This window comes from Bos indicus x Bos taurus, chromosome 12 (assembly GCF_003369695.1).
Source record: "Bos indicus x Bos taurus breed Angus x Brahman F1 hybrid chromosome 12, Bos_hybrid_MaternalHap_v2.0, whole genome shotgun sequence".
In the NCBI taxonomy this organism is placed as follows: domain Eukaryota; kingdom Metazoa; phylum Chordata; class Mammalia; order Artiodactyla; family Bovidae; genus Bos; species Bos indicus x Bos taurus.
The window spans coordinates 22,431,633-22,448,230 of NC_040087.1; the positions used below are offsets into that span (position 1 = coordinate 22,431,633).

Consider the following 16,598-nt stretch of genomic DNA (forward strand, 5'->3'; position numbering starts at 1 on the left):
CTAAATCTCCCTACAGGCAACTTGGCATTTGAGCCTTCACGGTTTTGGCCCATGGCCTAATTGCTCAGAATACGGGCTCAGTTGGAGAGTGGCTCCTTCATCACACTCAGTAACTATCTGCACACAGCACAGAAGCTGTGATATTTCTACTCCAGCAAGTCCTCTTTGCCGACCACCAAAATTCCATGGAAAATTCTCAGAAGCTGCTGGATATAAACCAAACTGAATTTTACATTAAATTTATGCTTCAGATTACGGATGATTCTATAGCTGGCAGATTGGCCACCAAGCAAGAAAACTGCCTCCTTATTTTGTTCAAGAAACCATCTACAATGCATATTGCAAAATTCAGTGATATAAAGGATTCATGTTTTTATTCTCAAACAAATCTGGGAGCTGGAAAACAATGTGGCATGCTAGCTTATGCTTGTGACTGTGATTGTGTGCCCTAAATCACTTTGGGACGAGGTCATTCGAGGTTAGATCAGATTCTGTCTAGTATATATCAGGATCGCAGAGATTACAGTCATAGGGTAGTATTTGAAAACCAGTAAGAGCCAACAGAATCCAAGTCACCCAACCCAGAGTTTGAAAGAGAAGGAAAGAACTGAGCAATACGAATGTGAAAATTTAGCTTAATTTATCATGGGATCAAAGTGACTGGTGCTGCCAATAGCTTATAATCAGCTTAACTGGTGAGTCCACAGTTAATAACTTGGAAGTGGGAGACAGCCAACAGGATTCTAAAGCACGGGATGGCAGAAAAAGATCCACTTCGTTATCAATTATTCTTTGTAAAACTAGATTTTTTTTGATGTGGACCATTTTTAAAGTCTTTATTGGACTTGGTACATTATTGCTTCTGTTTTGTGTCTTGGTTCTCAAGCCGTGAGGCATGTGGGATCTTAGCCCCACAACCAGGGATCAACCTGCACCCCCTGAACCCCCAGGGAAGTCCCTCAATTGTTCTTTTTAAGAAATAAATTTTACTGCCTTTGCTAAAAACTTTAACAGCAAAAAATCCAAATAACGTACTTCTAAGTAACTAATGGTTCAAAAAATATAATGAATAAAACTTAAATATCAAGAAATAACTTCAAAGCATATAAGGTATAAACCGACAAAACTAAAAAGAAACAGAAGCCAATCCACAATCACAGTTAACATTTTTCAAAAAGAGCCTCTCAGGAGCCGGTACAACATGCAGATCGAAAATCAGGACTACAGATAATGTCAACAAGATTAACAGTATTTATCCTCGTAATGTGTGGAACATTGTACCCAATAACTACAGAACACATCATTTTCCAGTATAAGGAGGATACCATTCACTGACATAGCTCATACGCTGGACCCTAAAGCAAGTATGAACAAATATGAAAGGACTGATACACAACACATATTTTATGGCTCCAGCAGAATTAAGCTCTAAATCAGTAATAAAAGATAACTAGGAAATCTTCATATATTTGGAAATACATTTCTAATTAATCCATGAGTCAAAGAAAAAAAAATCACACTGGAAATGAGAGAATACTTTGAAGTGAAAGATTATAAAAATATGACATAAAAGCTGTGGATATATAGGTGGACATATTTATTAATAAATATATTACAAAAGAAAATTTTAAATTTGATGATATAAATTTCCACTGCAAGAAGGCAGGAAAAGAAGAGCAAATAAAATACCAAGAAAGCAGGAAGAAGGAAATAACACAGATAGAGAAAAAAATCAACAAAATAGAAAATAATCAACCATATCAAAAACAGATTTCTTTGACAAGACTAGCAAGACCATAACTCTTAACAAGACAAAAAAAAAAAGGAAAGAAAGCACAAATTACTAATACCAGGTTCACAGACATTAAAAAATATCAAGAGATAACCTAACAACAAATTAGATGAAATGGACATACACCTTGAAAAAAAGAACTCATCAAAACTAATATAAGAATGAATGGACCATACAAATAGCTCTATATTTATTTTTAAACTGATTCTGTCATCTAAAACCTTCCCACAAAGACATCACCAGATAAGTTGGCTTCACTTGGAATTCTAAACATTTAAGGAAGAAGTAATAACAATCTTACACAAACTATTCCAGATTAGAGAAAAAAGAATATGTCCCACTTAGTTTTATGAGGTCAGTATAACTTTGTGACAAAAACCCAACAAGGACACAGAAAAACAAAGGAAAATAACAGAGCAATCTCTCTCATGAGCATATATGCAAAAATTCTAATATGAATAAATCAAGTCAAGAGATACAGAAAAAGAGATTGTACATTATGATCACTGCAGTTTATTCCAGGAAGGCAACATTTGATGTTTGAAATTCGCCACACTGAGCAAATAATCACATGGTTATCTAAATAAATAGAGAAAAAAAATTGTATAATATTTAATAATCATGCATTACTTAAAGTAATTAGAACAGAAGGGAACTTCAGTCAGTTCAGTTCAGTTCAGTCGCTCAGTCATGTCTGACTCTCTGCGACCCCATGAATCTCAGTATGCCAGGCCTCCCTGTCCATCACCAACTGCCGGAGTTCAGCCAAACTCATGTACATCAAGTTAGTGATGCCATCCAGCCATCTCATCCTCTGTCGTCCCCTTCTCCTCCTGCCCCCAAGCTCTCCCAGCATCAGGGTCTTTTCCAATGAGTCAGCTCTTTGCATGAGGTGGCCAAAGTACTGGAGTTTCAGCCTCAGCATCAGTCTTTCCAATGAACACCCAGGACTGGTCTCCTTTAGGATGGACTGGTTGGATCTCCTTGCAGTCCAAGGGACTCTCAAGAGTCTTCTCCAACACCACACTTCAAAAGCATCAATTCTTTGGCGCTCAGCTTTCTTTATAGTTCAACTCTCACATCCATACATGAACACTGGAAAAAGCATAGCCTACACTAGACGGATCTTTGTTGACAATATCTCTGCTTTTTAATATGCTATCTAGGTTGGTCCTAACTTTCCTTCCAAGGAGTAAGCGTCTTCTAATTTCATGGCTGCAGTCACCATCTGCAGTGATTTTGGAGCCCAGAAAAATAAAGTCTGACACTGTTTCCACTGTTTCCCCATCTATTTCCCATGAAATGATGGGACCAGATGCCATGATCTTGGTTTTCTGAATGTTGAGCTTTAAGCCAACTTTTTCATCTCCTCCTTCACTTTCATCAAGAGGCTTTTTAGTTCCTCTTCACTTTCTGCCATAAGGGTGGTGTCATCTGCGTATCTGAGGTTATTGATATTTCTCCCGGCAATCTTGATTCCAGCTTGTGCTTCTTCCAGCCCAGCATTTCTCATGATGTACTCTGCATAGAAGTTAAATAAGCAGGGTGACAATATATAGCCTTGACGTACTTCTTTACCTATTTGGAACCAGTCTGTTGTTCCATGTCCAGTTTCTAACTGTTGCTTCCTGACCGGCATATAGGTTTCTCAAGAGGCAGGTCAGGTGGTCTCGTATTCCTATCTCTTTCAGAATTTTCCAAGTTTATTGTGATCCACACAGTCAAAGGCTTTGGCATAGGCAATAAAGCACAAATAGATGCTTTTCTGGAACTCTCTTGCTTTTTCCATGATCCAGTGGATGTTGGCAATTTGATCTCTGGTTCCTCTGCCTTTTCTGAAATAGCTTGAACATCTGGAAGTTCACGGGTCACATATTGCTGAAGCCTGGCTTGGAGAATTTTGAGCATTACTTTACTAGTGTGAGATAAGTGCAATTGTGCAGTAGTTTGAGCATTCTTTGGCATTGCCTTTCTTTGGGATTGGAATGAAAACTGACCTTTTCCAGTCCTATGGCCACTGCTGAGTTTTCCAAATTTGCTGGCATATTGAGTGCAGCATTTTCACAGCATCATCTTTCAGGATTTGGAATAGCTCAACTGGAATTCCATCACCTCCACTAGCTTTGTTTGTAGTGATGCTTTCTAAGGCCCACTTGACTTCACATTCCAGGATGTCTGGCTCTAGGTCAGTGATCACACCATCGTGATTATCTGGGTCGTGAAGCTCTTTTTTGTACAGTTCTTCTGTGTATTCTTGCCGCCTCTTCTTAATATCTTCTGCTTCTGTTAGATCCATAACATTTCTGTCCTTTATCAAGCCCATCTTTGCATGAAATGTTCCCTTGGTATCTCTAATTTTCTTGAAGAGATCTCTAGTCTTTCCCATTCTGTTGTTTTCCTCTATTTCTTTGCATTGTTCGTTGAGGAATTCTTTCTTATCTCTTCTTGCTATTCTTTGGAACCCTGCATTCAGATGCTTATATCTTTCCTTTTCTCCTTTGCTTTTCGCTTCTCTTCTTTTCACAGCTATTTGTAAGGCCTCCCCAGACAGCCATTTTGCTTTTTTGCATTTCTTTTCCATGGGGATGGTCTTGATCCCTGTCTCCTGTACAATGTCATAAACCTCCATCCATAGTTCATCAGGCACTCTGTCTATCAGATCTAGGCCCTTAAATCTATTTCTCACTTCCACTGTATAATCATAAGGGATTTGATTTAGGTCATCCCTGAATGGTCTAGTGGTTTTCCCCACTTTCTTCAATTTAAGTCTGAATTTGGCAATAAGGAGTTCATGATCTGAGCCACAGTCAGCTCCCAGTCTTCTTTTTGTTGACTGTATAGAGCTTCTCCATCTTTGGCTGCAAAGAATATAATCAATCTGATTTCGGTGTTGACCATCTGGTGATGTCCATGTGCAGAGTCTTCTCTTATGTTGTTGGAAGAGGGTGTTTGCTATGACCAGTGCGTTCTCCTGGCAGCCCTGCTTCATTCCGTATTACAAGGCCAAATTTTCCTGTTACTGCAGGTGTTTCTTGACTTCCTACTTTTGCATTCCAGTCCCCTATAATGAAAAGGACATCTTCTTTGGGTGTTAGTTCTAAAAGGTCTTGTAGGTCTTCATAGAACTGTTCAACTTCAGCTTCTTCAGCATTACTGGTTGGGGCATAGGCTTGGATCACTCTGATATTGAATGGTTTGCCTTGGAAACGAACAGAGATCATTCTGTTGTTTTTGAGATTGCATCCAAGTACTGCATTTCGGACTCTTTTGTTGACCATGATGGCTACTCCATTTCTTCTAAGGGATTCCTGCCCACAGTAGTAGATATAATGGTCATCTGAGTTAAATTCACCCATTCCAGTCCATTTTAGTTCGCTGATTCCTGGAATGTCGACGTTCACTGTTGCCATCTCCTGTTTGACCACTTCCAATTTGCCTTGATTCATGGACCTGACATTCCAGGTTCCTATGCAATATTGCTCTTTATAGCATCGGACCTTGCTTCTATCACCAGTCACAACCACAGCTGGGTATTGTTTTTGCTTTGGCTCCATGCCTTCATTCTTTCTGGAGTTATTTCTCCACTGATCTCCAGTAGCATATTGGGCACCTACTGACCTGGGGAGTTTCTCTTTCAGTATCCTATCATTTTGCCTTTTCATACTGTTCATGGGGTTCTCAAGGCAAGAATACTGAAGTGGTTTGCCACTCCCTTCTCCAGTGGACCACACTCTGTCAGACCTCTCCACCATGACCTGTCAGTCTGGGTGGCCCCACATGGCATGACTTAGTTTCACTGAGTTAGACAACGCTGTGGTCCGTGTGATCAGATTGGCTACTTTTTTTGTGATTATGGTTTCAGTGTGTCTGCCCTCTGATGACCTCTCGCAACACCTACTGTCTTACTTGGGTTTCTCTTACCTTAGACGTGTGGTATCTCTTCACGGCTGCTCCAGCAAAGCTCAGCCACTGCTCTTTACTTTGGACAAGGTTGCCCCTCCTAACCTTGAACGTGGAATAGCTCCTCTCGGCCCTCCTGCGCCCGTGCAGCCACCGCTCCTTGGATATGGGGTTGCTCCTCGCGGGCGCTGCCCGTGACCTTGGACATGGGGTAGCTCCAGGTTCATCTACAAAATATCTACCCAGTGAAAGCTTTCCCTCCTTTCCCATATTTTAGAAAAAGAGAAGACTGACCACTCTCACCACTTCTATTTAACACTATAGTACTGTATTGGTTAAACATCATACAGTACCAGTGAGCTGGAAAACATAAGAAGAATCAAAACTCCCATTAATTACAGACTATGTGATAGAATATATACATAAAAGTTTACAAAAGAATCTACAGAGAAAATTTGGAATTGGTAAATTTAGTCAGGTCACTAGTCAACATACAAAAATATATAAAAACCCAGTGTTTTATACAAAAAAGAGAAAATAAAATGATCCATTTAGGATTATCCCAGGAATGCAAGAATAGTTTATCATCAGAAAAAAATATAAATGTCATTTACCACAAGTAAAAGAAAAAAGCCACATGCTCAGCTCATCTCAATGGATTGTGAAAGTCATTTAATAAAATTCAACACATTCATAATTAATAACGAAGAGTATGGAAGATCAAAAGAACTTTCTCTCTTGTCAGTGGTGAGATACTGTGAGCATCACCTTTAAAGTCAGAATTACGTGTCCCATATCATTGCTGTTAGCTACACTGTGTTGGAGGTCCAAGTCAGCATATTAAGATGAGAAAGAGATAAAGGGCACATAGACTGCAAGGAAACAAACACAACTGTTATCTAGTCTCACATAATACAAACGTTTATACAGAAAATCCAAAGCAAAATCATCATACATGAGTTAATGCTTGGATCTAATATAAACAACAGACAAAAACCAATTCCATTTCTATATACAGCAACCAATGATTTAAAAATGCACCTTAAGAATAGCATTTACACCATAAATAAGAATTGTAAGTGTCTTCGGAAAAAAGTGCAACAAAATTTTCTAAGATTTATATGGAGAAAATGATACAATTTTTCTAAGGGACACTAAAACTACCTTAACTAGATAAGGAAAATTCAACATCTTCATAACTTGGATTATTAATATCATAAAAATATTAATTCTATCCAAGTTGATACATAGATTCAAAGTAATCACAACCATATTCCCAACTGTTGTTTGAAAAATATAAAGTTGATTCTAAAACCTAAGTGAAATAGCAAAAAGCCAAGAATGCCCAAAGCACTCTAGGTGAAGAAAATAAAATAGAACACCCTACCAGATACCAAGATTTTTCCCTGGTGGCTCAGACGGTAAAGAATCTGCCTGCAACGCAGGAGGCCTGGGTTTGATCCCTGGCTTGGGAAGACCCCGAGGAGAAGGGAATGGCAACCCACTCCAGTATTCTTGCCTGGAGAATCCCATGGACAGAGGAGCCTGGTGTGCTGCAGTCCATGGAGTCGCAGAGTTGGACATGACTGAACGACTTACACACATTATAAAACTTAAACAATTCAAAAATCAGTTATAGGTGTAAGAAATAAATGAACCCATGAAAAGAATGCAAAGAAAGAGCCAGAAATGTGTCCACATATAAGGAAATTTGAGATATATGACAGAATGGCACAGCCTCACCCCACCGTGATGACACACAGAAAGTAGGAAGCAATACTAATTCTGAACCACCCCCTAAGATTTGCGGTTACCAACAGCAACACCACAGTTAACGATTTACCACTTACAAAGAGTCTTTTGATAAATCATAAGAGTGAATTTGCACATTTTTGGTTTCTGCAAATGCCATTATGGTTTATTATTGCATGATTCACTTTTAACCTGTTAATACTCAGTGGATAAGTGGTTTTCTTCTGTGTAAGATTCAGAATAAGGCAGGGTACCTTGATGTTTTTCTTTTTGTTGTTTACCTTTTTTAAAATTTTTAAGTGGAGGATAATTGCTTTACGATATTGTTGGTCTCTGCCATACATCAACATGAATGCCATAGTTATACATGTGTCCCTTCCCTCTTGAACCCCCTCCCACCTCCCACCCCATCCCACCCCTCTAAGGCTGGGATGAATTGAGAGAGGAGCATTGAAACACATAAATTACCATATGTAAAACAGCCAGCCAGTAGGACTATGCTGTACGATGCAGGGAGCTCAAACTTGGTGTTCTGTTGTTTACCTTTGTTTTTAACGATGGCCTTTTGGCCTTTGAATGCTTGCTTTACTTACATCTTTGTTTATGAAAAGGAACTAACATGGGTTTTAAGCAAGGAAGATTCCTGATCTCCCATTAAATACATACTGCAAGTCTGTGAAATATGAATCACATCTTTGGTCTCCTTTTTAAGACTTGGCTTCTACGGCAAATGCGCTTTTCTACCTCAGTTTCATCTCCATTACCATTTTACATTGCATCTGAGGCCCGGCTAGCAACAGTGGCCAGTTCTTGTCTGAATCCTGCAAACTAGGCTCATAACAGACGACACCCCTAGAAAGGCTGGGCTCAACCCAGGAGACCCAACTTCTGATGATGGCTTTGCATGAGAAAAATCACTCTTGTCTCTTGTCATTTTGTGGTTAGTGGGCAAAAAATTAATGCTTCCTCCAAGGGAAATTCAGATCTTGACATTAGTGGAAATGAAGAGCATACTCAAGTAAATTAATTTCATGGTGGCAAAGTAATAAACCTCGAAAACCCCAGATTGGCTTGGACCTTCCCTGTTTAAAATACACAGTGACAGAATACTTTGTCAAAAAATGATATATCCCCTCAGAGCAAGCAAATATTTCATATGGATATTTCTGGCTCCATCAAAAATTTTCCCCAATTCAACTCTTTCATAAACTTAGACCATTCATTTTTACTTATTAAATTATCAGTGCTAGGAAAGTTTTTAACATTCACTGGCATTAATGTGAGTTGAATTTGATAGACTAGCATGCTATTATTAGTATGATTACTATATTCATTTCATAGCCAACTTATGATTGTTTTACGTCATCTGTCTCCAAAAGCATATTAAAGAGGAATAAATATGTATTTTCAAGACAGTTGTGCTTAAACACAACTATAGTCCAAAAGTAATCATATGTAAGGCCTATCTATTTACAATTGTTAACAGCATATTATTAACTATTAATAATTAGGAAAAATAAATTGACCTCCTGCAAGTATTCAACAGTATTATGTGACTGCACTTTTACTTATACTGAAAAATCCATTATATTGCATGGAAGATGAAAATTTGTTGCTTAATACAAGGCCACAAAGATTTATACCTACAAATGGCTCAGACTGTAAAAAATCTGACTGCAATGCAGGAGACCTGGTTCAAACCCTGGGTTAGGAAGATTCTCTGAAGAAGAGAATAGCAACTCACTCCAGTATTCTTGCCTGGAGAATTCCATGGACAGAGGAGCCTGGCGGGCTACAGCCCGTGAGGTTGCAAAGAGTCTGACATGACTAAGTGACTAACACTTTCACTTTTTTCTCCTCAGAGTTTTTTAGCTTTTACATTTAAATCTTTGAGTTGATTTTCAGATACGAGATATAGTTCAGTTTTAATCTTTCACATGTGGTTTTCCAGTGGTTCCAATGCCATTTATTAAAAAGACTATTTTTTCATCATTGAACAGTCTTGGCAGCCTTGTTAAAAAAAATCAACAGATGATGGATGTATGGGTCTACTTCTGAACTCTAAATTCTGTCCCATTGAACTATATGTCTATCCTTATGCCAATCAATATTACACTGTTTTGCTTACTGTGGCATTGTAATAAAATTTGAAATTGGGAAGATTCAAGATAGCTCAGTTGGTAAAGAATCCGCCTGCAGTGCAGGAGATCCTGGTTCGATTCCTGGGTTGGGAAGATCCCCTGGAGAAGGCAAAGGCTACCCACTCCAGTATTCTGGCCTGGAGAATTCCATGGACTGTATAGTCCCTGGGGTCGCAAAGAATCAGACACGACTGAGTGACTTTCACTTCACTTTGATGGTTTTGGCTATTCATAAAGTCTGCTGTATGCCCATATGAATTTTAGGATTAGCTTGTCTATTTCTGGGACACAAAAAGGTAGGTGGAATTTGACAGAGGTTGCACTGAATCTATAGATCAATTTTGGGACTACTGCCATCTTGACAATATTGTCTTCCAATCCATGAATATGAAATGTCTTTCCATTTATTTAGGCATCTTTAACATCTTTCAACAGGGTTTTGTGGTTTTCCACGGAGAATCATTCCCTTGGTTAAATCTACTCCTAAGAATTTTATTATTTGCAGTGTTACTATAAATGGAATTATTTTAATTTTCAGATTGCTCATTGCTAATGTTTAGAAACACAACAGACTTTTGCATACTGATCTTGTATACTGCAACATTGCTACACTATTGATTCTAATATTTTTATTCTTCAGTATTTATATATATATATATATATATATATATATATATACACACATTACATATATATATATAACCATGTGCTGTGCTAAGTCACTTCAGTAGTGTCTCTTTGCAACCTATGGAACATAGCCTGCCAAGCTTCTCTGTCCATGGGATTCTCCAGGCAAGAATGCTGGAGTGGGTTGCCATGCCCTCCTCCAGGGAAATCTTCCTGACCCAGGGACTGAACCCACGTCTCTTGTGTCTCCTGCACTGTCAGGTGAGTTCTGTATCACTAGCGCCATCTGGGAAACTCATATGTAACTGTGTGCCGTGCAGTACTTAGTCACTCAGTCCTGTCCAACTCTTTGCGACTGCATGGACTGTAATCGTCAGGGACCTCTGTCCATGGGAATTCTCCAGGCAAGAATACTGGAGTGGGTTGCCATGCTCTCTTCTAGGGGATCTTCCCAACCCAGGGATCGAACCCAGGTCTCCTGCATTGCAGGCAGATTTTTTTTACCATCTGAGCCACCAGGGAAGCCCAAGAATACTGGAGTGGGTAGACCATCCCTTCTCCAGGGTATCTTCTTGAATCAGGAATCAAACCGGAGTCTCCTGCACTGCAGGCAGATTCTTCACCAGCTGAACTATCAGAAGCTTATATATGGCCATAATCAATTCGCAAATAGACAGTGTTGCTTCTTCCTTTCTAGTTGGTGTGCCTTTTAATTTTTTCTTGCCTAATTGCTCTGCTAGAATTTCTGGTATGCTGTGGAAAAGAAGTGGCAAGAGTCCATCCTTAACCTTGTTCATAATTTTAATGATGGTAGCCTTCAATTTTTCAGCATTAAGTAACGCTAGCTTGTTTTTCATGTTTGTTCAGTTGAAGAAATTCTCTTCTATTCCCATTTTCTTTTTTTTTAGCATGAAAGGATGTTTGTTGGACTCTCCTACATCTATTGAAGTGACCATGCATTTTTCTTCCTTTACTTATACTGATAATACTGCATAGTGCATTGACTTCCATGTCTCACTGACCTTGCACCCGGAACTAATCCCCTTAATCGTAGTATATAATTGTTTAATGTGTTGCTAGATTCCATTTGCTAGTCTTTTGTTAAGGACTTGTGTCAGTATTCACAAAGGATATTGGTCTGTAGTTTTCTTGTGGTGCCTTTTCTGGCTTTGCTTATACTAAAAACAAATGCTGGCCTCACAGAATATGTTAGGGTGTGCTCCCTCCTCTTCTATTTTTTGGGAAGAATTTGATTAACAATTACTGTTACTCCTTCAAACACTTGATACAATTCATCAGTGAAGATATCTGGCCCTAGACTTTTTTAAAACTAGAAGTGTTGTACTGCTAAGTCTCTTTGCTAAAGGTCTATTCAGATTTTCTTTTTCCCCTTGAATCAGTTTTTCTAGATATTTTTCCACTTCATCTATATTATCTGTTGACATATTTATTTGTAGTTTATCATTTTTATTTCTGTAAAGCAGTAATGTCCCTTTTTTTGTACCTGGTTTTAGTAACCTGTATCTTTTTTTTCTCCTTGATCCAGCTAAAGGGTAGTCAATTTTTTTGTCTTTTCAAAGAACCCACTTTTCGCACTTGCATTTTGTATTTTTACATACATAAACACCTCTCTCCACATGATGCTGAATGGTCAGCACACCCAATAACTGAAATAACATTCTTCTTCTTAACATAATGAGCAGAGAGCACTCTTGGAAACCTCTTCTTACATGTCTTTAAACACCTGTCTGCATGCATTACACAAGTCAGCCAGTCTCAGATATAGTTTCAACACACCGTGTTAAGAAATAACTTTTGAAACGTCCCTTTTACATATGTGCTCAAACACATCTATACACACACTCATGTATTAGATTCCCTCTTGGTCCTAGGCTTTTTTTTTTTTTTGATAATTTGATTGCATGATGTACTTTTGTGTGTATTTCTTTGAATTTATCCTACATAGAATCTGGTGAATTTCTTGAGTGTGTATATTAAACTTTTCATCAAATGTGTGAAGTCTCCTGCCAATATTTATTCAAATATTCTTTCGGCCTCCCCCCGCCTTTTTTTCTGAGATTCCCATTGTCTGAATATTGTTGACAATATTCAAAATCTCTGAGTTTCTTTCATTTCATTCTTTTCTGTCTGTTCCTCAGACTAAATAATTTCAGTTGACCTATCTTCTATCTGGTCAAATTTGATGAACTCTTATAGTGAAATTTTAATTTCAGTTATTATACTTTTCAACTCCAGAATTTTTAAATAATTTTTATCAAATTATAACTTTATCATTTTTATAATTATAAACATATCCATAAAAACCTTTTGGAAATTTCTTCCTCTTTCTGGATATTCTCTATTTGGTAAGATATAAATTCTACTGAATTCTAACTTTACTCTAGGCCCTGTGCTAAACAATATCTTTTAACCTTTTTTTAAAAAATTGTGAAATATATAAAGAGTTCATATTTTAGAAAATAAAAAAATGAACACACATATACTAACAATCAAGCATAAGAACAGAACATTAGTAACTTCTAAGGATCCTATGAGGTAATCTTGAAGTCTGCATTAATCCTTTCCCATATTTCCTTACAGCTTTACCACATACATATCCATGAATAATGTGCAAATTTGCCTTATCTTTTATTTAAAAATTCTATAAATGGACTCATACTATTCTGTGATTGTTCTCTTCAACATTATGTATTTGGAAATTGTTTCATTTTTCACTACTGTAGAGTATTCCACTGAATGGATGGATCTAAGAATGTGAGCTAATAGTAGTCAGAGAAAGTTGAGCTGTGCTGAGATAATAAAAAATACTCCTGAGGGGGGGAAAAACTGAAGATCAAGCCCTAGAGTATGCCAACTCTTAAAGGTCACAAAGAAGAGAATCAGGGAAGGTTTGGTGAGTGAAGTGAATGGAAAACTAGCAGAAAGTTGTGCTGTGAAAGCCTGGAAAGTACAGTATTTCAGATAGAAATGTGTGGAATGCTATTGAAAGTTTAATAAAGGAAGGAATGAGAAGAATCCACTGGATCTGACAACACACAATGCTATGGGGATCTCATCACGACTGGCTGTGTTGCAGTGGTGTGGGGATGCTGAAGCCAGCCATACAGGGGTAATTTAGGACACAATGGCAGCAGAAATGTTAAGACTACATGCATAAACAACCATAAAACACAGCAGAGAAATGGAGGTATTAGGATCCGGGAGGTGGCAAGTTTTAAAAAATGTTATCAATATTAGAGCACTGTGTATGCTGTCAAGAGTAAGAAGTCACAAGTTGCTGAAGCAAAATAAAGGGTTAACTCGAGACAAAAGTCTCTGAGAAGGGGAGAGAATGGAACCTGGAGTCCAGAGGAAGGGAACTGCCTATCACAGGAGGAGGACGCCGTCTCCAACACAAAAGGAGGAAAGACGAAGACGATGAATAAACTAGGGGGGTAGAAGAAAAACGAGGGAGATAAATCTGACAGCTTCCATCTCGATGAATCATGAAGGTCATTAACCAAGTGAGGGTGAAGGTCGTCCTGAAAAGTAGGGAGCTGAGTTCACCTGAGACAGAAAAGCAACACCAAGCAACACCGAGTATCATTTGAAACTGTGCTCATGAATTTAAAAAGTCAGTCAGTCTACTGGGCGTGGTTTTTCTCAGGTAACATTCACTGGTCTGAGTACAAGCACAGAAAAAGAATTGGAAACATTCCACCAGAGAAGGCTTTGGTCAGGCAAGTAACTTCTCTCTCTAAAGGGAAGGCTTACCTGCATCACCTAAGGTTATACTTAACAGCTCAAGATGTAAACTATGAAGTAAACAGCAAATACAGTGTTAAGCTATTCAACTAACGCTTGCAGTCTTTTATTTTAACTAAGTTCTCAAGGTCACACTGACACCACATTGTGCTCGCCCACCTTCCATTGGTTTTATCAATTTGGCCCTGTATTGTACTTTCCTTCCCATTAGCCTGTTTTCTAAAAACACACTGATAAGATGTACAAAAATACTGCGATGATCGCTGTTCTAAAAACACTTTAGTATTTTATTTGAAAAACTTAGGTAAAAAGATAAATATATTTTTATTCCCCTAGAAAACAAAGGAATTCACTAATGATAAGCAAGCAATATTTTCTCACAATAGATATAAATTATATAAAATTTAAGCTCTTGCCTTACATCATACTTTATTTTCTTTAATATACCACATTTATTGAAGGAAAAAGATTAAAATACATATCAAACACCAAAAGAGATGATATGTAACCAATTATTCTTGATCCAAAAAAATCATATTAATACAATTGTAAATTTCAGATAGAACAGCCCCATTCTGATAATACTAATTTGTTATATATTCTGTATTTGCCAAATAAATATTATCTTACTACTTTTCAAAACATTTTAACCTAACCAAGGTTTTCCTTATATCTCATTCTCTCATTTGTAATTTGGGGACATACCTCTTTTTATAGATCTACCAGAAATTAAGATTTTGCTAATAAGAACTGTCCTCAACATCTTACCAACAAAGTCAAGTCACATCAAATACATTTAGATTTGTTTAAAAAAAAAAAACAACTGATTTTGAATCTCATTTTTGGTCAAGTTTCAAAGTCAGAGCCCAAACAATTCTTTGCAAGGGGCATCATATGAAGAGATATGTCATCAATTAGAAGTTTGCTACTTTGGCATTTTCCCTCCAGTGATAGAATACATCAGTTTTTCGTTGATTTAAACACCAGACAAAATGAACAGACAGTTGAATTTAGAGTCCACATGGTACAACAAACACATTCCTTTAAACACCAGACTGACATGCAGCACAGGATGTCTACACACCTCACATGACATCCTAGCTGATGCTGAATTTCACCTTGAATTCAGTCCAGGGCAGACACAGAGTGAAAGCCACCTTTAAATGACTGCTCTCTGTTTTTGCTGAATGTATATTTCTGCTCCTCCGTTTAAGCATACCTACTCACAATATCTAATAAGGAAGCAAATGAATCTTTAAGTAAAGAGATGTTTATTAATATTAGGTCATATCTTCAAACTAACTCTTAAGTTTAGATAATTTTTAATGTACAGTTAAATTTAGAACTAATCTTGTTTAAAAACAAAAATCCCTGAAACCTCTCATTCTACTTTTTCCACATATGTGTATTCCAGAATTGAGGCAAAATGGCAGAGCTAGAGACAGGGTTAGCAAAGAAGAGAGTCCTGTGTGGAGAGCAGATACAGAACAACTGCTAATAACCCAGGTCAACATGCTACTTACACATTACTGTGACCAGAGCAATTACTGGGATTCAAATTCTTATGATACAAAGAAAACTGCAACCATCAGATTTCAAAGTAAAGATGAACAGACTAAAAACCAAGAAAACCTTCAGGGTTTTAGGAACGCAGTATTCTGCTACCACACTCAAAGACGATGATCAGGAGAGAAGTGTCTGCACTTGCTGTGGCGATCGGTGTAGAATGCTCCCAGGATCTTTGTACTCATTGACCGGATTCATCACAGCTGCATACACTTCCCCATAGGCTCTGCAGACTAATTCTGTAGACTGTTTTATGATCTGCTCTCTATTGACAGACAAACAGATTTGTGTTAACATATAATCTGAAAACGAAAGACTAAGCATTCCAAGAAAGCTCCATACTTGAACCAAAGTATTTCATAATTATCACATCTTATTAAAAATCATTGTACAACTACACAAGTTATCTTAGTTTGGGGATAAAAAGTTTTTTTATATTTATTATTTCTTTATGAAATCTTCTCCATTAGTATGTAGGTTGCAGAAGGGCAGGGGCAGTGTTTTGCTCACTCTGTAGAACTGTGATGTTTAGGTTGGAACATTGCCTAATACCATTGTGAATTACTAAACAAGAAATAGAAACTGCAACCCACTATCAATGCACTGATTTTGCAAATGCAACTGACAACTCATTAACTGTAAAGAGGCTTATAACCATTCAAATGTATCAGTCCTTCAAATCTCAGAATAACTTACAATATACAGTCCTTTCACCTACAGCTCCTATACTAATAATCACATCTCCTTAATTTTTCATCTCTCCCACAAAGGTGACACTTGTCTGCAACAAATCACAGCATTTTTACAAACACACATTCCTATATAAGCACATAAAAGAAGATAAATAATTTTAAATAAACTGAAGTAAATGTCTTTAGAAAAAAATAGCATTGGGTTCTTCAAATCTGCATTAATTGTTGAATAGTTTTCATGACATTTAGTTCATCAACTCCAACTATTTCTACTCCTATATCACTATACGTATTGATGAACACAGGCTTCCCAGGGGGCTCAGTGGTAAATAAACCACCTGCCAAGGCCAGAGATGTGGGAGA

The 16,598-nt window shown here is 37.6% G+C and overlaps 1 protein-coding gene across 2 annotated transcripts in view; it reads right to left on the reverse strand.

Annotated features, from left to right (window-relative positions):
- Positions 1–14,237: 14,237 nt before the first annotated feature.
- Positions 14,238–16,598, reverse strand: part of COG6 (component of oligomeric golgi complex 6) — a 62,236-nt gene continuing 59,875 nt past the window's right edge. For both annotated transcript variants that reach the window (XM_027557349.1, XM_027557350.1), the window contains one exon: positions 14,238–15,808. In XM_027557349.1, the coding sequence (XP_027413150.1) occupies positions 15,661–15,808 (148 nt within the window). In that variant the 3' untranslated portion in view covers positions 14,238–15,660. The remainder of the gene's footprint in view (positions 15,809–16,598) is intronic.